Source organism: Lissotriton helveticus, chromosome 4_1 (assembly GCF_964261635.1).
Source record: "Lissotriton helveticus chromosome 4_1, aLisHel1.1, whole genome shotgun sequence".
In the NCBI taxonomy this organism is placed as follows: domain Eukaryota; kingdom Metazoa; phylum Chordata; class Amphibia; order Caudata; family Salamandridae; genus Lissotriton; species Lissotriton helveticus.
In genome coordinates this window covers 1,527,368,200-1,527,392,265 of record NC_136063.1, presented here as the reverse complement: position 1 = coordinate 1,527,392,265, position 24,066 = coordinate 1,527,368,200, and the positions used below count along the sequence as shown (strand labels likewise).

Genomic DNA, 24,066 nt, shown 5'->3' with positions numbered 1-24,066 from the left:
ATGGGTTCAGCAGCTGAGCGCTGAGCATGCGGTAATCCTCGCTACTCCTGTTACCTTTCCTTGCTGACAGCTTAGGTGGTGCCCCCCCCCACTCCAACCTTCGCTTGACCCTCGACCCCGGTGCTTGTTGATTTCAGGACAGGGTGCATGCGCTTTGAGAGGGGCCTCGAGGGAGGTCAGAGGGTTGAGGAGCTATTATAGGTTTGGCTTGGTCACGTGTTGTGCCCACCCGAGTGACATTAGTATTGGGGCGTGGAAAGGGTAAAGAAGATTAACGTTAAATAATCGGTGCATTATCCTGCTAAGCTACATGAAATATACGGGTTTCCTTCCTACCCAAGCGGGCCGTGACACTACTGCCGCCCCCAAGAACGAGCAGAGCACCCTAACTGTTGCATTCACCCCGGGAGTGGACGCAGCCCCCCTCCCCCCTGCTGCACCACAACACGCGTTTGAATTAAAAATACCCTGAAAATACGAGAGCCGCTGTCGAAATGTATTGGCCATGCCGATAGCTATTGGACTATTATCGGCATGGCAAGGATGTCATTGTGAGAATAAGGAGCATGCTGTCATGTGAGCGTGCAAACAACTTCACACCGAAGGGGCGAAAGTTCTCCTGAAATAAACGTGCTCGGGTGGAAATTAAAGTGTCCTGGGGGACCCTGTTGCCGCGATGTCCTCAGTTTAAGGGGGTGTTTTCTAGTTGTTAAATGTTTGCCTTGAGAATTTATAAGATCTATGCTCTAATCCCAGCTCACCCTGTTGACACAAGCTTTGTGTGATCTTGGGGCTCGCTCTTACCTCGTCTCTCTTACCAACACAGTTGCCCCTCTCTCTCTCTCCATGGGTTCCTTTACCCCTGAAGAGGTCGATGCCTATTGGTGGGTACTTTTGACCCCACACCCTTTGCCAGTACCCAAGCCCTCCCTCTCCGTGAAGCACACGGTGGGGTACCTGTCCCCTCCGTTAAGGTGAAGGGAGAGCTCCCTATAGCCCTTTGGCACAAGCCAAAGATCGCACATTGTAACGTATCATACATACATCATGCTTCGTGCTTAATCTGTGGCAGAGGGTTGGTTTTAAGTACAGCTCGTTTAATAGCAGAACGACTGGAAAACATTTCCGATTGAGGTTTTACTTAAATGAACACAAATCGAACTCACGTGATCACTATTAGCATTCATATATTATATTTCTACAAAGATCATGGCCAGTTTGGGCAATCTGTGCTTGAATCTGGCTCCCACCTGTAATATGTGTGTTCCTGGGCAAATCTCTTTATGGCTTTGCCTGTGCCCCTTTATTTTCTCTGCCCAAACTATGGGTGCTCAGAAACAGACTACCCCCCGATAAACAAACGCAATGACTGTTGCATTAGGAATTACATTTGTCGGAAAGTCCTCAAATTTCCATAAAGAGCGTCATAAAAACATCACCAAATACACACGTTTACATGCTCGGCGGCATAACAGGTTTACGTTCAACTAATTAATAAAAAAAACAGTACGAGCTCGTTGCGGGGATGTGTGAGTTTCATGCTGGCACCAGGTTTCAATCTACGCAGAGTGAACTCTGCCTTTCATTGTCCACAGGTCGATAAAAAGAGTACTATTGGTATGGAGAATAATTACACCTTTAATTTAGTACAAACAAATAAGCAAATTTCGCCGCAGCATGCGCTATAAATAAAACACGTCGTCATTTCATAGCCTCAATTCTTACCGTACAGTGTCACTACAATATTCACGTATCCTACACACACACACCTGGAACTCTGAGGTCTGACCGTTAAATTATCAACCGGAAAACCATCAGATCCCGGCTCGAATTCCAGCTTCGCTGCCAGTACACTGTGTGTGATCCTGGGCAGACTGCCTCATCTCTCCCGCGTGTGTCATGTTTCCTCGCTGTCAAAGCTGGGAGCGCTTAGAAACAGGCTAAGGCCAATGACGTGCTATTTATAACCATCAAACAAATTGATATATCTACCCTCAATTAGCGCTTTGCATCATAACATATAGATAAGACACTTGGGGCACATGCATCAATATTGCATTTCGCGATTCCTTAATTGCGAAAAATAAGGAATCGCAATTAAGGAATTGCAAACTGCAATGCATCAAGAAATCGCTATAAAAATAGCGATTTCTTAAAATTCCTTAATTGCGATTCTCTAATTGAGAATCGCAATTAAGGAATACCTCCCCATCCATTCCTATGGGCCTAGAGGCCCATAGGAATGAATGGAAAGACAGTCTTAATTTGCAATTCACCATTAGAAATTCGCAAATTAAGAATGCAATTTCAAGGGTGCAGCTGTTGCACCCCTGAAATCTGCTTAGAAATACATTTTGCACACTCACATGCCCCAAGGGCATGTGTGTGTGTGTGTGTGTAAAATGGAACTTTGAAAAATGCACTTTAGTGCATTTTTCAAAGTTTTCGCAAATTACCATGAAGGTCAACTTCATGGTAATTTGCTCCTCTTATTTGCAAATTCGCAAATTTTTAGAGTTTGATGCATTGCATTTAAGGAATCTCAATTTGAGATTCCTAATTGCGATTTCTTAAATTGCGAAAATTACAAAAATGTTAATGCATCCCAAAAATGGGAATTGCATTCAAACGGCCAAATTTTGCGATTTGCACCATTTGCGAATGCAATTTCCTTTGATGCATGTGCCCCATAGAATGAAGAATTCGGAAATAACGCATTCACCTTCAATGTCTTTTCTCACCTCAGCGTGGACTCTTTTTTTGACGGCAGGCACGGGGGAGGGGACAGAATGTACACGTCCCTCCTGATTTTGGGGCCAGCTCTGGGTTTCGGGTGCCCGTTTCCGGGCAGAGACATATGTCAACGATGAGGCTGCGCTCTCTTATGTAGGGGACTTATGTCTGTTGTTATCTCATGCCTTATTCATCAGTATCTATGTGAACCACATTATTGTACACATTATGCGAGGATGTCATGTATGCACTTTCTGCAAGAGTCTTGGTGGCCAGAGTTGGCAAATTGTGTACTGTCTGTTTTGGCGTTGCCAGTCTCAAGTGAAAATGTCGAGAGGGCCTTTTCACAAATAAAAGTGTATATGGGAAAGAAAGAGAGCGCGAATGACCAAAGATTCACTGAAGAAATATTGTATGTGTACTACAATAAATTTGACTTGTAAAAATGTATTTGGACATCATATACGCTGTACATAGACTGGCTATATACCATGCACCAATTAAGAAAGCAAGCAATAATAAAAGGAAAGCGTACCATAAACACCGGTAAAACACCGTTTCAGTTGTTTTTTATGGCGCGAGAATGAGTAACCACTGAAAAGCACTGTTTTTTCGAGGTATTGAAAACACTGGAAAACACTGAAAAAACACCACCAGAATTTACCAAAAATAGAAACTGAAAACTGGAAAGCCTAATCATACAAAAGCCATATGACCTGCGGAACAGCAGACCAAAATACATCAAACAACATCGAACACACCTAGAGAGTATTGCACGCACATTATAAACCGATATTCGACTACAGAAAGTCAAGGTCATCAGACCAAACAGGTGAGTGTATAACCACCAATTGTTCAATGGGACTGTGAGAGGCAGACTATAATAGTGGGTCAAATCGATACCTCTGTACGTGGCCCAGCAGGATAAACTGATATTTTAATGATCTTGCCAATAAATGGCAGGTGAGTCATTGGTGAGTATTTGGCAAGGTTGTGAGAGTGTAATCCATTTTTCTGTAGAAGTGGGATAATCTGTCCTGTATTGTGAGCTTATGGGAAGATGTCTTGAGCGTAAAAGGCACTGACAATGTTGGGTAGAGATGAGAAAACATTCCAAGAGAGAGAGCTCTTAAGGAAGACGAATAATGCATCATCATATGAAGTGGCTTAGAGGGAAGAGAGTATGTTGGTGAGATCTTTGAGAAATAGAGCATTCAAGGTTGATCACTGCAGGATCCGACAGGAAGGGGGAGGGATAATAGATGAAGCAGACTTCATATGCTGTTGGATCATCTGCATTTTTTCACCCGAGAAGAGGTTAATGGAAATGCAATTTTCTGTTGAGTGAGGAATAGATGGGTGTGGGAGGTGGTTCATGCAGTGCTTAATTGTCTTGAAAAATGTTGGTGCCCCCACTGATCATGTTGGTATTGGCCCCAGCGTTGGCTGACACCATGAGCTTTCTGTGTGATGCACAGAGAGACTTCAGTATCATAAGGTTATTGGGAGTTCTGTTTTTTCCTGTGTTCGGAGGGATTGCTTATTGTCGGCAAGATCTTTTGAGTGCCAAGCAGATGAATGCTATGAATTCGCAGGTTGGGCATCCCCATCGCAGCCATGGCCATATGGCATGTGTTTTACTTGCTAGGAGGAATGCAGTGATCAAAGAACAAAGGGCTCAGCTACCAGACTACAAGTTATTTTTCTACCAGTGCCTACCATTTCTTGGATTGACTCTATGGTGAGTGGATTGGAAAGGATCCCGAGTTCTTCTTGCCACACAATGAGGCCTGTACTACAAGACTCTCCAAGGGCAGTGGATCCCCCAGTGCCAGTATGGGTCAATTCACCACAGGTGCAGATGTGGGCTACTCCAATGCGTCTTTGAAGGACTACAGCAGGGCTTCATTTGAAAGGTAGAAGCAGATCTGCTGCCACAGAAGCAGATTGCAGGACCCTTGTCAAAAAGTTTCATTTTGTTCCACTGGTGAAAGGAGCAGTTATAGCAATTCAGCTGCTTTCTTAAGCACTGAGTGGAATAATGGCATTTCTGGAGGATTGTCTATGTCAGTGTCTGGAGATGTGTTGTTCCCACTGGCAAGTGGCAGTTTCAGATAACTGTCTGTCTCCAACAAGGGAGGTGCAAACAGATGTGCCATGCCACTGCTGCCATCTGTGACTTGTTAATTCAGCATCTGTACAGGGTCAGAATCTAAAATGCATTCTTTGCCAATAATGACACAAGCTGTCTTGCCCCTGTACATTTAGTCCTCCAAGAACCTTCAGACTTTCTTCTAGAGAAATAGGTCTTGGAATGCACAGTCAGCGTATAAGGCTGAGGAATGGGATTCAGCTGAGATGTTAGTGGAGGTGTTGAAATTTACACCAGTATTGTCACTGGTACAACAGGTAAAGGCCCTGGTGTTGGTAAGACGTCGATCAGTCCCGGGGGAAACCTACTGCCAGAAGCCCAATCTGATCCCTGCATGGCCCTATAGGTCCCGAAGGAGCTGCTGATGCCTGCCATATCATATCCCACATAGCAGGAGCAAAGGGGACTTCATCCCCCAACCAAGAGCGCGCCAGGATGCGCGTTTGCACAGTAGTGGAGAAAGGGGCGGGCCTCTGGCAAGTTGCCGGCTTCCGTTTAAAAAAATATATATTTTAGAAATGGAGGCTGTGTAGCCCACCTTCCCTTGATTGTTTTGGGAAGGTGGGCTACACAGCCTCCATTCCTACAATATTTATTTTTTTAAACGGAAGCCGCCAACTTGCCAGAGGCCCACCCCTTTCTCCACTACTCTGCAAACGGGCCCCGAGGACACCATCCCCTGGGGCCAGACCCATTTAATTTCTTTTTTTTTATTAAAGAATTAAAATTAAAAAAAGGAGGGTGGTGATGTGGTCTCCCTCCCCTGACCGATTTCGGCCCCGGGTATCCCATCTCTCAGGGGGATGTTCATTTAAAAAAAAAAAAAAACATTTTCATGGGAGGGGGGCCACGCGGCCCACCTCCCAGGCTATTTTTAGCCCTGGGACCCCCATCCCCCGGGGCCAGGCCATTTCATTTTTTATTGATTTTTTTAAAGGAAAGGTCATTTACATTTTTTTTTATGTTTTCACTGTAGTCAAGGGAAAATTGTTTGAGCCCTACAAGTTTGTTACTTCTACTTTTGGTTATGTTTCCCACTGAATCTATGCTTTATAACTTATAATAAATACATTTGAAACTCCATTTGGAAGTGTGACATAGAATTCATCATATTTCCATGCAATATGGTCTATTGCATCTCACATTAAGGGACCCTTGTTCCTTTAAAATACACTATCTTGGCACCATGCCTCCGTGGGCTCAAAAGATTTGCCAGAAATCCCACAGCTTTCTGGTAAATGCAAGTATCCTTACATCAAAGAAATTATATATTCCTTACCCTTTCAATACTGTGCTGCAAACGGAGTTTCATCCTTATTACTTCCTGCTGTCTAAAAAGTTCTTTCAGGGGCTCCAACAGAGAAGGAGGGGGTGTAATCTGAAAAAGAGAACAGCACTATATTCAAATTGACAAACTTTAAAAATACACGAGTTACAAATGTCTTGGTTGTCATGGCTACCTAGCAATGATACTTATAGACCTTTGGTAGAGAACAAGATTGGTATTTTTTTATTGTTTGGTGATAATTAAAATAGTTGCATACTTGACCTGTAAGTCACTTTAGGCCAGATGTACATAATACTTATTTTGCATTTTCTAAACAGGAAATCGCAAATTAGGAAATGTTAAAGCAAGGGTGACTTTCAGCCTAAGCCCCCCTCTCTTGTTGCACCCCAAAAACAGTGGTGCACATGTAAGCGTACAGATGCCCTCGGGGCATGTGGGGGTTTTATTGTAAGCATTTGGTGTACTTATCTTTTTAAACTGCACATGTTTACCATCAACTTTGAGTCGATGGTAACAGCTTTTCCTAAATACACTATTTGCATTTAGGAAATACTTTGTACATGTGCATAGTAAATCGAAAATATTAAAAACCTATTTGCGATTTCCTATGTGGGTGTCGCAAAACGCGATTACTACTGGGTAGAAATCGCATTTTGTGATTTCTCACGGCCTTTGTACATGTGAAAAGGCTATTTAGCATTTTTTTACAGCTGAAATAGCGATTTGGCCCATTAAGAAATGCTAAATAGCTTCGTACATCAGGCCCTTTGTTTTGTAAAATCCTCTTGATAACACAGCGAGGGACACACCATTACATATTGCAAGAAGGTCCCGCGTTCCAAAGAATACTTTTACTAAGGATATATCAAATCCTTCAGACGTTCGCCATCTACATGATACATGTCTGCTATTCATGCGGCACACACTAATCGACTTTATCTTTGGACAAGTTCTCTGCATCTAACTGAGGTAATATCAGGTAGGACAACTTAGTCCAGCAAGCCAAGTATATATCGCAAAAGAGAATTTTTATCTACTACCCGGACTGATCCACAATCAACATACCCTGGTTGCATTGGTATATAATAAGTAAGGTATCTACCTACCCCCTTGGGATATTTTAATTTTTTTCTGAACTCTGGCAATTCGCTCTGGAGTACAGGAATTATGTTTTTTTCCTGACGAAGGCGTAACTCGCGTCGAAAAGTATATAGTCTTGCCACAGAATTGTCTGCTTTTTATATATATATATTGGTTTTTATGAATGTGATGATTTCATTGTATATACGTATAGAATAATAGGATAATAGTATGTATTAGGATTTGTGTAATTCACATGCAATGAGTGAATAAATTAATAAAAGATAAATATTTTTTACATTTGAAACCTTTTTTGTTATTGTTAACTGGAGTTACACTGACTTGAGACACATATTCAGGTATTGCATTGTATTTATATGATTGCCTAGGAAGTTATTCTTCATTGTGTGATACCCTGCCCTAGGAATTAGAATTATAAGGGGGTCCTTGTTATTTTCGAATATTTAGACACAGGAATAATAGTCAATCTAAGCAAATGATCAAAAAAACAAAAACAGGCAAACCGGTTTAAGATGGAGGCACTCAAACAAGTACCTTCTATAATCACTTGTCATAAGGTGCGACATTTACCAAAACTGTGCTCTGTCAAACATTTCAGAATATACATATCTACATATATGCCTATACCTATACACACACACTCAATCAGGCATCTGCAACTAAACAACCACAAGGCATAAAGGCACAGCAATGGGTATTGGTTACAGTAATATATATAAAAAAATGCTCCTCTTTAAATATATGAAAACACGCTGGCGTACTGAAGTAATTCCAACAACCTGGTTTATTGAAAACGTGTTTTGACTATTTTGCCTTTTTCAAATCAATTTCAGTGACCATCCACCATACCATTTAGAAAAATTCATAGCAAGTGTAGAAAGACTTTGCAACACTTCTCTTTTCCAAATTCTGAAATTTATTTCGTCATGGCATTTCTTCAAATGTCAAAATAATCCTTGAAAATTATTCATTCATTGTGTACCATCCTTAAACATAAGCCCTATCGAATTCATAGGGGTGGGTGGGTTTCCGAGGGCAGGGGGCCACCAGGTGTCATTCCAGGCGTCTGTGTTTGGTCCCATGATGACTACTTCTGTTTTGTTGGTGTTTAGTTGTAGGCAGCTGTATTTCCTCCATTTGGCAACGGCTTCCATGCCTTCTCGAAAATTGTGTCTGTAAGTGTTGGGTTAGTTGGATAGGGAGAGGAGGAGTTGGGTGTCGTCTGCGTATGACACAATGTTGAGTCTGTAGCTTCTGACGATGGGGGCGAGCGGAGCCATATAGACGTTGAAGAGCATAGGGCTGAGTGAGGAACCCTGGTGCACTCCGCAGGTGATTGGTGTTGGGTCCGAGAGGAAAGGGGGGAGTCTGACCCGCTGCGTTCTGCCAGAGAGGAAGTAGCGGATCCAGTCGAGGGCTTTGTCCTGAATCCCTGCGTTGTGGAGTCTGCGTATTAGGGTGCAGTGAGAGACTGTGTCGAACGCCGCTGAGGTCAAGGAGGATGAGGGCTACTGTTTCTCCTTTGTCCGGTAGGGTGCGGATGTCTTCTGTTGCGGTGAGGAGGGCAATTTCTGTACTGTGTTTTTTTTCTGAAGCTGGATTGGGAGGAGTTGATGATGTGGTGCTCTTCGATGAATGTGACGAGTTGGCTGCTGATGGCTTTCTCGATGACTTTCGCTGGGAACGGGAGCAGGGAGATGGGTCCGTAGTTTTTTAGGTTGGTGGGGTCCGCCAAGGGTTTCTTCAAGAGGGGGTTGACTTTGGCGTGTTTCCAGTCGTCGGAGGACGAGGCGGTCACTAGGGAGCGGTTGATGGTGTGGCACAGCATGGGTGCAATGGTGTTGGCGGCTCTGTTGAAGATGTGGTGGGGGCAGGGGTCTGTGGGGGCCCCGGAGTGGATTGACTTCATTGTCTTCGGTGGTGAAGGCTGTCCAGCTGTCAATCGCTGGCTTCAGGGTGTCGGGGGAGGTTGGTGAGGGTTCAGTGTGTTGGTTGCCTTCGTTGAAATTGTCGTAGATGCCCTCGATTTTGTGGTAGAAAAAGGTGCTGAGTTTGTCGCAGAGGTCTTGTGAGGGAGGGATGTCCGTAGACTTGCTGGTGGGTTGGGCGAACTCATTGATGATGTTGAAGAGTTCTTTGCTGTTGTGTGCTTATGTGGAGATTCTGTCTTCAATCGCTTTTTTCCTCGTTTTTCTGATGAGTTGGTAGTGGGCGTTGGTGGCGGCTCTGAAGTTGTTGTGGGCTTCTGTGGATCTGGTGTTCCTTCAGGCTTTTTCAAGGCGGCGGCAAGTGCGTCTGGTCGCTCGAAGGTCGGTGGTAAACCATCTGGCTTTCTTGGCATGGGAGTTTTTTTCGTGAGAGAGGCTATGGTGTTGGTGCTGTCGGAGATCCATCTGTGCAGGGTTCGGGCTGCAGTGTTGGGGGTCGTCGTTTTCCACGATGGTTGGGGAGGAGTTGCCGAGTGAGAAGGTGAGCTGGTCGTCGGTGATTTTGGTCCAGTTTCTTCGTGGGAGCAGGTGCTGGTGTCTGTGGATGGTGGGTGTTCTGAAGGTGAAGTGAATGCATTGATAGTCAGTCCATGGGAGTTCAGTGGTGTGGCTGAAGGTGATGGAGTTTCCTGTTGTGAAAAGGGGGTAGAGGGTGTGTCCTGCTGGGTGCGTGGGTTCGGTCACGATCTGGAAGTCAAATGTTGTGGAGGTTGTCCAGGAGGGATGTGGTGTTGGGGTCCAGTTGGTTGTCGAGATGGAAGTTGAGGTCTCCCAGCAGGCTGTAGTTGGTGGATGTGATGGCATGCGGGGAGATGATGTTCGTGATGGAGTTGGCGAAAGGTCCACGGGTTCAGGGGGTCGGTAGATGAGGGTTCCTCGGAGGGTGGTGGTAGGGCTGACCAGTATCTTAAAGTGAAGGTGCTCCATCAAGTCTGTTGGCTCGTTGGGGAGTGTGCTTAGGCGGAGGGTGGATTGATGGAGATTCCTCCTCCCGGGTGGGTGGGGCGGTCCTTCCTGGATATCTTGTATCTTTGGGGAATGGCGATGGCGATGTCTGGTCCAGAGTTGGTGTTGGTCCAGGTTTCGGTGAAGAATGTGACGTCTGGAGTGGTGCTGTCGAGGAGGTCCCAGATTTCGGTGGCGTGTTTGTGGAGGGATCGGACGTTGAGGAGAATGCATTGCAGGGTCTTCGCTTTAGTTGTGTTCTTGTGGGCGGGTTGTGGTGGGTCTGTGTTCTTGGCGGTGCTGTAGGTGTGCCGCAGCGTTGAAAGCTGAAGGGTCCGTGGGTGTCGGCTGGTGAAGCTGGCGTGCAGTTGTTGTTACGGCCTGGGTTGAGTGTGTGGAGTGTCGCCGGGTCGTAGCGTTGGCAGCACGGAGGTCCAGGGTTCCTGGCAATGGTCATGGTCGGGCTTACTTTTAGTGCGCCAGCGGCACATCCGCTGCGTGGTTGCCCAGTGGTCGCCATTAAGTAGGGGTCGGAGAGGGCTGGACAGCTTGGAGGCGGGGAGGGGAGCTGGATTGGGCCGGCCGCGCTGCTGGGCGGAGGGGTCGCAGGACCAGCAGCGGCGGTGGGTAAAACGGGCGGAAAAGGAAAAAGGATGGAGTGGAATAAGGCAGAAAACAAGAAAAAAGAAGAAAGGTGCAGAAAAGATGTTAAAATGAGGGTAAAAATGAGTGAAATCGAGTGAAAAGCGGAGCAAGAGGAAGGAGACAGTGGGCCACTGGACCACCAGGGATGAGGCGCAGGTAAACCAGCGGGTGGAGGAGGGTCTCGAACACCAACACTCGAGAGTGCAGGGGCTCTGCTGAGGCCTCACTTAATGGTGGAGCTGCGAGGGAGGGAGAGCAATTTCACTGACAATGAGTATGAGACTAGTCATTCTATGGGCATCTGTTAGTAAGACAATTATTAAACAAATTCTAGAAAATTTGGGAAAACTTGAAATATAGCACTGTCCATGGCACAGTAACATTTTATGGGTAACATTTTATATCATGACTTCTCAACAGTATCATACAGAATGTAACAATTCCACTTACCATTGGAATGCAAAGCTTGCTCAAAGGGTTGCCATCTAGAAGGTAGGATCCATTAAAGGTCACATACTCATCATAATATTGAGGTGCTTGGGGAATTACACTGCACAACATTTTACGTCTTTCTTCTATTTTTTTCCGTATATGCAAGTATTCAAAATATGGATTTGCCCTCTCTGATTGATATGGCTGAATGTCATCCAATTTGAGGGAATCAACAACGGCAGCCAAGGACTGCTGTGTTTTCTCTTTAGCTTGCAGAAGAGAAGGATTTACATGCCCAGGCTGAGGAACACGTGGCATCTTTCTTTTGCGAGGATGATGAACTTGAGGATCATCTTCTTCTGTTAATCGAATCCTTGCTTTTATGCATGCAGGTGATTCATGGGTTTCTTTATAAGACGTTTGTGAACAGCCAATCAGGATTTGCTTATTTAAGCTTGCGAGAAGATTTGCTCTATTTCTAGTAATTCTTTGAGGCATTTCTTGCTGGCCTAATTTGTCGGTATTTTCATCTGTCTCCAATTTAACTGTTTGGTGGTACTTTCGCATTTCTTCTTGAACCATTTGGTGTAAATGATTCCCCAAATGTGATAAGATGTAGTGGGGCTCTGCACTTGCTCTCACACAATCTTCTTTGTTTTCCATACTAAAACTGTGCATAGTTACAGGATGATCCATACTTTGCTTTGACGTTACTTCTGTAGCACTTACTTGTTGCTTATTTATGTCATGTCTGTTTTCAGCTAACTGGTTTGTCACCAAAGACTTCGCGGTTGGTTCTTTTTCATTTTTGATATCCTGAGTTTCAGATGGTTCCCTCTCAACTTTTTCATTTTCGTCAGTCTCTAGGGCATGCATTCCAATTGTTTCATGGGTGTCTTTCAGTTGCAAAGGGACATCACTTTGCTCATGGTCTTTATCTAAAGAAAATGAAGTTGTAAGCTTATCACAACCATGTGAAACACTTTGAGGAATACTTTCAGAATGCAGAAAAGAAAGATTGCTACTGTTTTTCTTTTCAGTTTCAGAAGAAATGCACTCTTTAGCCATATTATTTTCTGGTGTTGAAGGAACGCTCATATTCTGTCCATCAAGATGTTGGGTTTGTAATAGGTTTGTCTCTTTACTACAACTTCCAAGGAGTGATATATTTTTAGATGCACATGGTGAATCTTCAAGTGCAGGAGTATGTGAGGGACAGGGTAACAACTGAGACACCGCACAAGAGGAGTCTTGTGTCTGTGTGCTTTCTTTGAATTCAATTTGCTGGACTAAACTTTCAGTAGTAGTTTGCTCTTTAACAATTTTGTGTACAGGACTGTGAACTAACTTAACATTTTCCTCTCTACAGCCTGAAAAGCTGTGCTCATTGTTAATCAACAAATTAATTTTATCAGAAGCTTTATCTACATGTTTTTTTTGATGAATTAGACTATTCTGACTAAATGATTCTGGGTTGCCTTCTATATGGGTAAATTGTGGAATGATAGTAGACGTGTTCACGCCATTTGTGCCACTTTTGCTCAGTACTATTAGAGACCTATTTAAAGAAGGTGAAAACGTGTTAGTGGCATTTAAACTATTACCAGGAAAATCCCTCTCCGACATATCTGAGAAAGAGGTTTCTGACCTGGGGGAAGCACACAATTGCACTGGCACTGATAGCAAGTTGGTTTGATTTCTTTCTTGCAAGTAGTCTTCAGTTAATGATTTAAGGGGCTTACTATGTTCTGAAATGGCAGCCGGTATGCTGCATCTTCTTATATCTATTACTGGTTTAATCTCACTTGTAAGTTTAACATCATCAACTGAGGTGGATCTAAAATAGGCAGGTAGCGTTCTACTTGATAAAATAGACTTAGAGCGGTCAGGTAAATCGCCTGTACAGTCAGACTCTTTATCATGCAAAGCAGGTGATTTGGCACTAGGCAAAAAAGGAGACTGTGTAAATGACATTTGGGAATCAGAACCTTCCATTGCAAAATCCGAGTCATATTCAATTAATGGCCTTGGAGTTGTTACTGTTGTGTGGCAGGAGTCTTCTGAGCTAGCAACGGAAATCATAGACACTGATCTGGATGTCAAGCCAGTCTTCTCACTCTCTGACCTTGGAGACCTAGTCAGGCTGTTCTCAAAAGCCAATAATAACCTTCCAGAATTTGTCAAATTTTTTATGTCAACAGACAAAGATCTGCCACTAGTAGCATCCTTGCCCGGTTTCTCCTTCCCATCTGATGTTTCAGAGCTTTTTGACCGAATTAACTCTTTGCTTTTGGAATCATTTTGGAACTGTTTTTGCTTATCTTTGTCTTTTGCTTTATTAAGTTCTAAACCAGACTGGTGCCTCAACCTTTCCTTTTCTTTTTGCTTTATCTTCTCTTTGTGTTTCTTATGCCACTGCTCTATTTCTAGATCTTTAAGGCTTAACATTCTTTCAAAACTGGTCTGCATTAAATCATCATTAACTAGTCTTTTTTCCTTGGGCCGAGAGTCTTTCGGAGAAGGGGTTGTCTTAATCTTTGCTTTATCAGCTTCAGTTTCAGTAGATTTAAACTTGTGAATATTTGACTGCATTTTATCTTTGTATTTATCTCTTTCTTTGTATCGGTCGATATCTTTTCTGTCTTTCTCTTTGCCTTCGGGAATTTTTAACGGCTCATCTTTTGATTTTTCTTTCACGCACAAATGTTTTTCATGCAGACCTTTCCCACTTTCAACAATAGAAAGCCTCCTCTCTTCCTGTGTATGCTTTATGTTTGCAGAAGGTAAATTATCTTTATCTTTAGATCTTTCTTTTTTCTTTTTATCATATTCCTTTTCTTTATCTTTACTTTTATTTTTATCAGATTTAAACATTTCACAATCTTTTTGCGGAAGTTTCACCTTTTTGTCAAAAAAATGCTTATCCTTGCTTTCAACAATATGTTGATCTTTGTCACCCTTTTCCCTGTGCTTTTTATTAAGTTTCTCTTTGTTTCGTTCTCGGTCATCAATCCTTTTAATACTTGAAATATTTTTGTTTTTCTCGCTTTCTTTATGAGTTTTTTCAGTTGGCTGGGCAAATATCTTTTCTTTTACCTTTTCACTATGATCATACTCTGATTTATCTCGATCCTGTTTGTTTTCATGTTTCAATCTTTTTTCCTTTTCTGTACTTTTCCTATCTAATTTCTGAACATCTTTATCTGTGGGTGGGGATTTTTTGTCAGCTTTTTCTTTATTTTCCTTAAAGGATTTCTCTTGTTTTTCACATTCAGTTTCTTTTTTTAGTACAGGCATGTCTGTGGTGTCTTCTTTTGAACATGCACTTGAGGAGAGGGAATTAGATTCCTTATCTGTGCAGATATTTTCCCTTGCTCCTCTGAACTCTTTCACTTTTTCATCTTTTAAGATCTTTTCATGATCCTTTTTTGTTTTATCTTTTTCCCGCTCCTCTTTTATAGATTTTTCTTTCAGCGTATTTGACTTGTCTTCTGTTGCTGGTGCTGTTTCCAAACCAGCTTTTTTTTCTGATGCCAAGCCATCTAATTCTGTATTTAATAACTCATCTTCAATTTCATCACTTTTGAAAAAGTTCTCTTTCCAAAATTCTCTATCAAACTCTATACTTCTCTGTATATTTTTCATACTACTTTTTGCATTATCTCTCACATCATGATCTTTTTTATGCTTATCTCTTTCCTTGTGTTTCAGTTTATGCTTTTTAAATATTTTCCCTTCTTTATCCATCCTCTTAAGTAAAGAATCTGAATGATCAAAAATGGAACTGTTATCCTCCTCTTTGATTTTTGGACCAAGCCTTTCATCGGATTCAAAAACAAAATCTTTAGCAGCTTTATTTTTATCTTTGTGTTTACAAGGTTTGCTATTTGACGTTTCCAGTGTATATTCGGAGTCCATGCAGTGTTCATATCGAACTCGCTCCGTTTGTAATGTCCCATCCGAGCATTCAGGTGATAAACATGATTTTGTGTTTTCTTGCTTTAATGGCGTAGGCTGCTTTTCACTCAATCCATGTGGCTGTTTTGGAGATTTAGTATGGAACAAGTGTAAGGAAGTATCATCTTTTGGACCTAATGATTTCCTGAAAATGTCCTCGTCTCTTGTTTTGTCAAATGATTCTAATGCCGAGCTGATAACAATGCTGGTTGTCCTAGCCTTCTCCTTTCCTTCTTTTTCTTGCTTCAAGTCTTGATTTTCTTTATTTTTGCTTAAATTTTTCAATTTTCTTTTAACTTTGCCCTTTTGTTTCTCATCAAATGCAATACTATATTCTTTTTTAGTTCGTATGTCACAAGAATTTGCGCCTTCAGTGATGGAGCATGGATGTGAAAGAACCTTTTTTTCTTGAAAAATGTCATCATCTGAACTTTCTGAACTTGAAAACAGTACTCTGGAGGGCTTCTGCTTTCTGCTTTTAAAAAACAAAGGGAAACCTTTTTTCTCAGGCTTTACAAAAAAGCGATTTACTCCAGTTTCTGAGCTCTTCTTTTTCTTGATGCCCTTTCGCCCCCCATTTTTATCATTCATTATCTTATTTATACCACATTTCTCATCTTGATACTCATATTCATCATCATCTTTGAATTCATATTCATCAAGAGTGGATGACCTTGACACTCTGCTTGGTGTCATGGGCTTACTTTCATTCACTAGAGATTCTTTTTCCACATCGGAATCTACATTTTCATCTATACTTGAAAGGTTGACAGATTGTGGCTCTTCAAAGTCTGAAATGAGAAATAAAAGCATCAGTAACAATGAAGGATTCATTTTTTAAATTGTTTTTATTAGCAAAAATAAACAATAAGGATAGCAGACTGGATATAGAGCATAGTTTACATGCAACATTATTGATTACATTGTGTTATTTTACAGTCTTACAATGTGACAAAGATCGTACTTAATTGATACAACATATTGTTCCATACACATATCATTGGACTCAAGCATACAGAGTGCTCTTCCTGGTCTCTCCCCTAGCTTCCACTCTTGAATCTGCTATAATTCACGTGTTCAGTGAGTGATTGTTTGTTGCCTCTGTGTGCTGTGTCTCTTGGGCGTTCGTTACTGTTGGATTTGGTGTTTCATTTCTCCTTAAGTATGTCCAGTAGCTTTCCCATATGCTTTTAGGTTGGCTGCGTAGTGGAAGCAAATCGTTATGTACCTCCGACTGGGTCTTGCAGTATGTCATGTCTCTGTGCTATAGCTCAAATGTGGGCGCTGGGCCTTTGGCACATCTCATTGCTACACAACGCTTAGCTAATAGTAGCCCCATTGTTATCCATTTGCAGTGCGGTTTCCCTATCTCCTTTGTGTATCCAAGTTAGGTTATAAATGGATATATCTCTAGTGTTATCACCTTAATTTGCTCTAATTCTCAGAAGATAGCCTCCCAAAAGGCAGAGATCTCAGGACAATGGCAGGCAACATGTGTCAAGTTAGCTGTTGGGGCTGCACATCTTTGGCACTCTGCCGTGCCAAGGTGTCCATATCTGTATAGTCTCTCTGGAGTGTAATAAATCCTATTGAGATACTTAAACTGTATAGGCCTGTGTCTGCCATTTTGCGACACACCTGTAATAATTTCACAACAGTATTTTTAACTCTGGTCATCAATGTTTCTGCCTAGCTCTCGTTGCCATTCTTGTCTAGCTTTCGTCATCAGCGGCCGGAGGGCTTCCTGTGCAGAGGCATAGTTTAGTGACAAGTTTAAAGGGCTCACTGTCTTTTAAGGTGGTGGTCAGTGCGGGCATGTCCAGGGGTTCTAGCATATATTCTCCCAAAGTTTCCCGTAACGCCTGTCCGAGGATACGGAAGTGGAAGCGCGTCATACTCGTTGGGGCCTCCAAATCAGTCGCTATCATCTCCCAGCTTTTCACTGTACCCTCCTGGAATAGGTCCCCCATTTTTATGGCTTTCAGCGTCTTTAAGACCCCTGCTGTCTCGCGCTCCTGTCCTAATTCAAACCACGAGTACCAGTCTATTGGAGTCAAAGGGGAGTACGGAAGTGATCCCGTCTGCCTTTCTAGTAAACTCCACCAGGCAAACACCGTTGTATTTAGAGTTTCAAGGCAACCATCGAGTCTCTTTGGTGGGGAAAACAGCCTTTGGGGCAGTACTTTATGTGCTGCGGCAGTTCCCGCTATTTAGAGATGCGGTAACTCAGGGGGTCAATGTATCCAGTAGTGTGCAAAGGAGCCCTGCGCAGCCCTATAATACGTTTCAAGATCCGGAGCACCCAGCCTTCCCATACCATATGGCAACGTGAGAATCTCCCATTTTGCCGCAGCAGTTTCCCAGCACATGCTAGCTTTATTAAGTTAGAGCGTAATGTTGTGAAAAAAGCTTTCGTCAGCAGAATTGGAATGTTCTGAAATAGGAATAAAATCTCGGTAAGACAACCATTTTCAATATGGCTAAGCGCCCTGCTAAGGATAGTGGGAGCTTTATCCACCAACCTGTGTCTTTTTCTAGAGAGTGCATTGCTTTCCCGTAGTGGTCTCTAATTACTACGGCTGCGTCCATATGAGTCTGTATGCTAAGGTATCTTACCGAATCTGTGGACCAATTTAAGGATATCCTTGTGGGGCCAGTTGCGTCGCTGAGGTAAGAGGGAATACTATGGATTTTCCCCAATTAACTCAAAGTCCAGATAGGGTTCCGTACTGCTCCATCTCTCGGAGCACTGGGGCAAGGTTTGTCTCCGAATTCGAATGTATATTAGTGTATCTTCCGCACAGGCAGATATAATGAGATTATATCTAGGGAAACTAATTCCTCTATGGTCATGATATTTTTGTATAGCACTTGCCAGTGGTTTGGCCGTCAGGGCGCACAGCAATGGTGATAAGGGGCATACCTGCCTAGTGCCTCTTGTTATTTGTAGTTCCGCTGATGCTGCGTTCCCAACACGTACTCTTGCCATTGGGCCGTTATACAAAATATCTATTAGAGTACAGCCCCATAAAGGCCCATTCTACCGAATTAAAGGCCTTTTTGGCATCCAGAAAAACTGCCTCTGCCTTCACCTCCGGGTTGATCTGCGGTACTGGAGCAAAAAGAGTGCGGAGGCTGGTAGTAATGCTTCGACCCTGGACAAACTCAGACTGTTCCTGTCTTATTACTCCAGGTAGTATAGGAGAGTCTGTTGGCCACAATCTTGACGTATAATTGGTATCCACATTTAGAAGGGACAGTGGCCTATACAAAGAGCACTCCTTTGGGTCTTTGCCTGGCTTCAGTATAATTACAATCATTGCTTCGCGCATAGTGGGGGGAATGATTCCAGCTGTTGCCATTTCCTCAAAGAGTGTGATCAGGTGTGGTATAAGGAGATCTTGAAAAGCCCCAGGGCCTTACCCGATTGCATCCCTGCTAATGCCTGCTTTATTTTGCCTGCACTTAATAGGGGCATCAGATGCTCTCTATGCTCGTTAGTGAGCCAGGTCATGGCGATGTGTTCTAAAAAGTCTGTTGTTGCCTCCTCATTCGGGGTGATTTTGGTTGTGTAAAGATTAGAGTAATATTGGTGAAATCTCCCCGCTATACTACCCTCATCGTACACCACCTTGCTTTGATCATCTGTCACTGTTATAGCACCCACCAGCTCTTGTCTCCAGTGCATGAGTGCTACTAAGGTAGCCCCGGTCTCTCCCCTTCCCCATAGACGTGCGCTGTGGCTTACGTGCAGCACTTCGCTATCAGTTGTGTCCTGAAAGTCAGTGATCCTGGCTTTGAGTTCGCCTAACACCCGCTGGTCATCTGTATCTTTGTGCCTTATTTCTAGGGCTATCAGCTTCTTTTCAAGTGTACAGTCTACTCCTAATAGAGCGGAGGACTCCGGAATGTTTAGCCATCGCTATACCTCTGATGTAGACCTTAAACAACTCCCACACAATGGTAAAGCGGTCCACTGATCCTATATTATGTGCAAAGAATTCTTTGGTTGCGGTCGCTAGCTTAGATCTAAACACTTGGTCTTGTAGTGAATATGGGGGGAATCTCCATGTGAATGGAGTTTCTCTCTGCCCTCTCAGTTCAAGGTCAAGCACTGTCGGCGAATGGTCTGAGTAGGTGTGTGGAAGTGGTTCGCATTTCTTAACTTGAGATGCTAAAGCTCTAGATACTAACCAGTAGTCAATGCTGGTGTGTACATTGTGCGCTGCTGAGTTATGCATGTATCCATTGCCCTTATGGTTCTGCTGCCTCCAGATATCTACAAGGTCCTGTGTGTCTAACATATCCCCAATTGCTAGGGCCGCGGCAGATGGCAATCTAGGAGACCCTTTTGAGTGATCTAACAGTGGGTCTAAAATGCAGTTAAAGTCCCCTCCCCAGATCTAGGGTAGAGTGCTCCAGCGTGCCAAGCGTGTTCCCAGTGCCTCGTAAAAATGTGGGTCATTGAAATTTGGGCCGTGTACTCCTACCAAAATCACCTCCCATGTCACTTTGCTGCATCATAATATGAATAATCTGGCCCCCCCACCCCCGGGTCTGAGGCCACCATTGGCAGCCGTATTTTGGATCTACAGTCTACCCATATCTACACTCCCCACGCATGGGACATAAATCCTGCAGTGCACCACTGGCCTCTAAGCCGCTGTGTGGATAGTGTGTCACTGTTATCTGCCAGGTGTGTCTCAGGTAGAATCACTACCTGTACTGAGTGCATCTTGAAGTACGCAATTACTTTGCGTTGATCGTTGAGTCCCCCAATGTTTCATGTGAGGAATCGTATCTGTTTACTATGTTGTTGGGTCTCTATGTCATGCCCCATATTGCATTATGTAATATCTTTTAACATGAGTGCAAGTCGCACTCAACTCAGCAAAGGATTCATGCTTTTTCATTAACATTAACCAAAGAAGTTCCCCGATATCTGTGCCTCCCACACCATTAGCAAAAAAAACCCTGCTTGGCTGAACTTTGCCCCCCATCCCTCTCCCAACCCTGCAAGTCCATCTCAAAACTTATAACAACCCCCACTTGATATTTGTGCAGAACACTTAGGGGTGGATGTCGCTCGACCCCAGACTCCTTACTGGCCATTCTCGAATATTGTCATCAACACTTGTACAGTTAACATTCATATGTCCAAATCTCTAAAGGCTCCCAGATCAGAACACAGCTATAGGCCCACACTCACATAAAGGGCGTTTAGTATACAAGAGTGAGCTCAGTGTCCCGAGGGCTCATCTCCTCCACACCCTCCCCCAGTCCGGAACTAGATCCAGATATTGAACTGGGAAAGATCTTACCATGAATCTGGCGCTTTTTTCTAAGTCCTTCTCATGGGTGGTGCCAAATGTCGTATCCTGCAAACTGTTCTCCAGACACAGTCATTGTGTCTAGATAGTCTCTGGCTGTATACCACGCAACAGCTTATGTAGAGGGCGCGCGGTTTTCATGCACTTAGCGAATCACTGTTACTCCTCATCCTGGTGTGCCTCTTTCACAGTAGCTCTGAGTTTCGGGAGTTTAGTTGCTTTCCTGCATTTCCTCGTTGCTTGCTGAAATGTGCACTTGTTTTGGGTCTGTGAAATAATGGGTTTTCCCATCTGCTAAGCACACACAGCTTGGAGGGGTATAACATGCTATATTCCAGCTGAAGAACTCGAAGCTGTCTCTTGACTGCTTGAAAGAGGCGTTGGGCATCCTGGACTTGTTGCGTAAAGTCCGAGTGTAGGGAGATTTCTGTGCCTTTGTATTGGAGAGATTTTAATTCACGCACCCTACGGAGTGCTGCATCTCAGGCCCTGTATTTTAACAGGCGTGCAAAAGTTAGAAACTGGTATCAAGCATGGCGCCAGGGACCTATGCGCTCGCTCCACTATGAAAATTTCAGAGAAAGTATCTCTACATAGCACAGTGTAGAGGAGGGTTTCAATGAATTTCTCCATATTGTCTATGTTGGAGGTCTCCGCCACTCCTACAATTCGAATGTTGTTTCTCCTGGATTTGGATTCTAAGTTTTCTGTTTTAAGCTGTAGTGCTCGGATGTGTTTGTCTGCTCTCTTAGTACGTTCCATATCAGCCTGCACTGTATCTTCCACTGTGGAGACCCTTTGCTCCACCGTGTCTAGTCTTTCTGTATGCTTGTCTATTCGCTCTGCCATCCGGTCCATACGGAATGTCAGCACGTCTATCTTGCCATCTATTTTGGCTAAACCTCTTTGCATAGCTGAGAGTATTTGTTTCAGGTCTGGGTCTGCCGCGGTCTCCACTGTCTCAGGCCCTGAATCCGCAGATTGCCCCTCCTGGTCCTGCTGTTTGGGGGACTTACGGGTTCCGAATTGTACTTTGGTTTACAGCTTATCCGCTTTACCCATGATTATCAAGGCAGGTAGGTTCTCTTATGTAGGAAGTGTCCACTTTGCGGAGTATAGGGGGGTTGTGTACGTAGCCGGGCCAGAATGAACGGAGGTCATGGCCTCCGGGCATCTACAGTTGTCAATCTACCTGCTTCCAGGACCCGTCACCGGTCTTACTCTCTTGGGTTCTTCACCAGCAATGTGCCAAATATAAGCTCATACATGGGGCCCCCCCTACTGCAAAACAGACACAGCCAACGATTCCCGCTCTGAACGATCTCTCAGCCCCAGCACTACAGAGCAGATAGGGTTAGTGTAGACCAGTGCCGTGCAGGCAGTTGCAACTCTGTGGCGTTGAGGGCCAAATACCCTCTGTCCTCAATCAATCAATCAATCACGCGTTTATGAAGTGCTACTACTCACCCGTGAGGGTCTCAAGGCGTTGGGGTAGGGGGGGTTTCGCAGGTTCCAGTCCAACAAGAGGGGGGTCTGTCGAAGAGCTAGTTTTTGAGGTTTCTTGTGAAAATGGGGGGAGATGTTGTCTGTCTGAGGTGGAGAGGGGGGGCGTTCCAGGCTCTGGCCGCGAGGAAGTAGAAGGAGCGGCCGCCTGATCTAGTCTTTCTGGTGCGGGGGACCAGGGGACCACTTTGGGGTGCGTGGAATTTGAGTCGGCTGTTCAGGTATGCTGGTCCGGTGTGGTGGAGGGCCTTGTGAGCGTGGGTGAGCATCTTGAAGGTGACTCTAGCTTTGATGGGGAGCCAGGGGAGTGTGCACAGATGCTGGGAGATGTGGCAGTGTCTTGGCAGGTTGAGGACCAGTCTTGCCGCGGCGTTCTGGATGTTCTGTAGCTTGCGTGTGAGGTTTTTGTTTATTCCGGCGTAGAGTGTGTTGTCGTAGTCAAGTCTGCTGGTGACCAGGGCGTGAGTGACTATCTTTCTGTGTTCGAGGGGGATCCATTAGAAGGTCTTGCGTTGGAAGCGGAGGGCGTGGAAGCAGGAGGATGAGACGGCGTTCATCTGGCGGTCCATTTAGAGTTCAGAGTCCAGGATGATTCCCAGGTTGCGTGCCTGGTCCGTGGGGGTGTGGGTCCATGATGAATACTTCTATTGTGTTGGTGTTTAGTTGAAGACAGCTGTTTTTCATCCATTTGGCGACGGCTTCCATGCCTTCTCGAAAATTGTGTCTGGCAGTGTTGGGTTAATTGGATAGGGAGAGGATGAGTTGGGTGTCGTCTGCGTATGACACAATGTTGAGTCTGTAGGTTCTGACGATGGGGGCGAGTGGAGCTATGTAGATGTTGAAGAGCGTAGGGCTGAGTGATGACCCCTGGGGGACTCCGCAGGTGGTTGGTGTAGGGTCCGAGAGTAAAGGGGGGAATCTGACACACTCCATTATGTCGGAGAGGAAGGAGCGGATCCAGTCGAGGGCCTTGTCTAGAATCCCTGCGTCGTGGAGTCTGTGTATTAGGGTGCGGTGAGAGACTGTGTCGAACGCAGCTGAGAGGTCAAGGAGGATGAGGGCTGCGGTTTCTCCTTTTTCCAGTAGGGTGTGGATGTCGTCTGTTACGGCGAGGGCAGTTTCCGTGCTGTGGTTTTTTTCTGAAGCAGGATTGGGAGGAGTCGAGGATGCTGTGCTCTTCGATTAATGTGGCAAGTTGGCTGTTGATGGCTTTCTCGATGACCTTCGCTGGGAAGGGGAGCAGGGAGATGGGTCTGTAGTTTTCGAGGTTGGTGGGGTCCGCCGAGGGTTTCTTGAGAAGGGGTTTGATCTCGGCGTGTTTCCTGGCATTGGGAAACGATGCGGTTGCCAGGGAGCGGTTGATGGTGTAGCAGAGCATGGTGCGATGGTGTTGGTGGCTCTGTTGAGAACGTGGTGGGGGCAAGGGTCCGTGAGGGCCCCGGAGTGGATTGAGTTGATCGTCTTCGGTGGTGAGGGCTGTCCAGTTGTCAATCGTTGGCTTCATGGTGTCGGGGTGGTTGGTGAGCGTTCAGTGTGTTGATTATCTTCGTTGAAGTTGTCGTAGATGCCAGTGGCTAAAGCGCTAAAACACCATTCCAAGGCTGAGACTCAGCCAATGCGGGCTCGAAGGGTGCAGCTGAGAGAGGCCTTCACCGATAGGGTGTTGATGTCGAACACCCACGTGTGTAAGGGGAGTTTTCTGAATACTGCTTCTTTTTGGGCCCTCTGGTGCAATACGCATCACGCTTAGCCTCATCTGCTTCCTTTAGTTCTGCTCGCTCTCACTGCCTCGCCCGGAGTCCACGTCGGAGGTCTCGTCCCTCCCCCGGCAGTAATGGAGCCACCTCCAGCATCTCCCACTTCACCTCAGCTTCATCCTCGGGGACCGGGCCAGTCTCTTCTCTCGTACACCGCAGCTCGCCTCCGTTGCGCGCGGTGATCACAAGCAGGCTAGCTGCCGGCCCACAGCACATGAGGTGTCCCCCCGGCAGT

General features: G+C 44.7%; 1 protein-coding gene across 2 annotated transcripts in view; it reads right to left on the bottom strand.

Moving 5' to 3' along the window:
• The window catches only part of ANKRD12 (ankyrin repeat domain 12), a 358,273-nt gene that overhangs the window by 21,782 nt on the left and 312,425 nt on the right, over window positions 1–24,066 (bottom strand). For both annotated transcript variants that reach the window (XM_078688133.1, XM_078688134.1), the window contains 2 exons: window positions 11,303–16,032; window positions 6,165–6,263 (listed from right to left, as the gene is read on the bottom strand). In XM_078688133.1, the coding sequence (XP_078544259.1) occupies window positions 6,165–6,263; window positions 11,303–16,032 (4,829 nt within the window). The remainder of the gene's footprint in view (window positions 1–6,164; window positions 6,264–11,302; window positions 16,033–24,066) is intronic.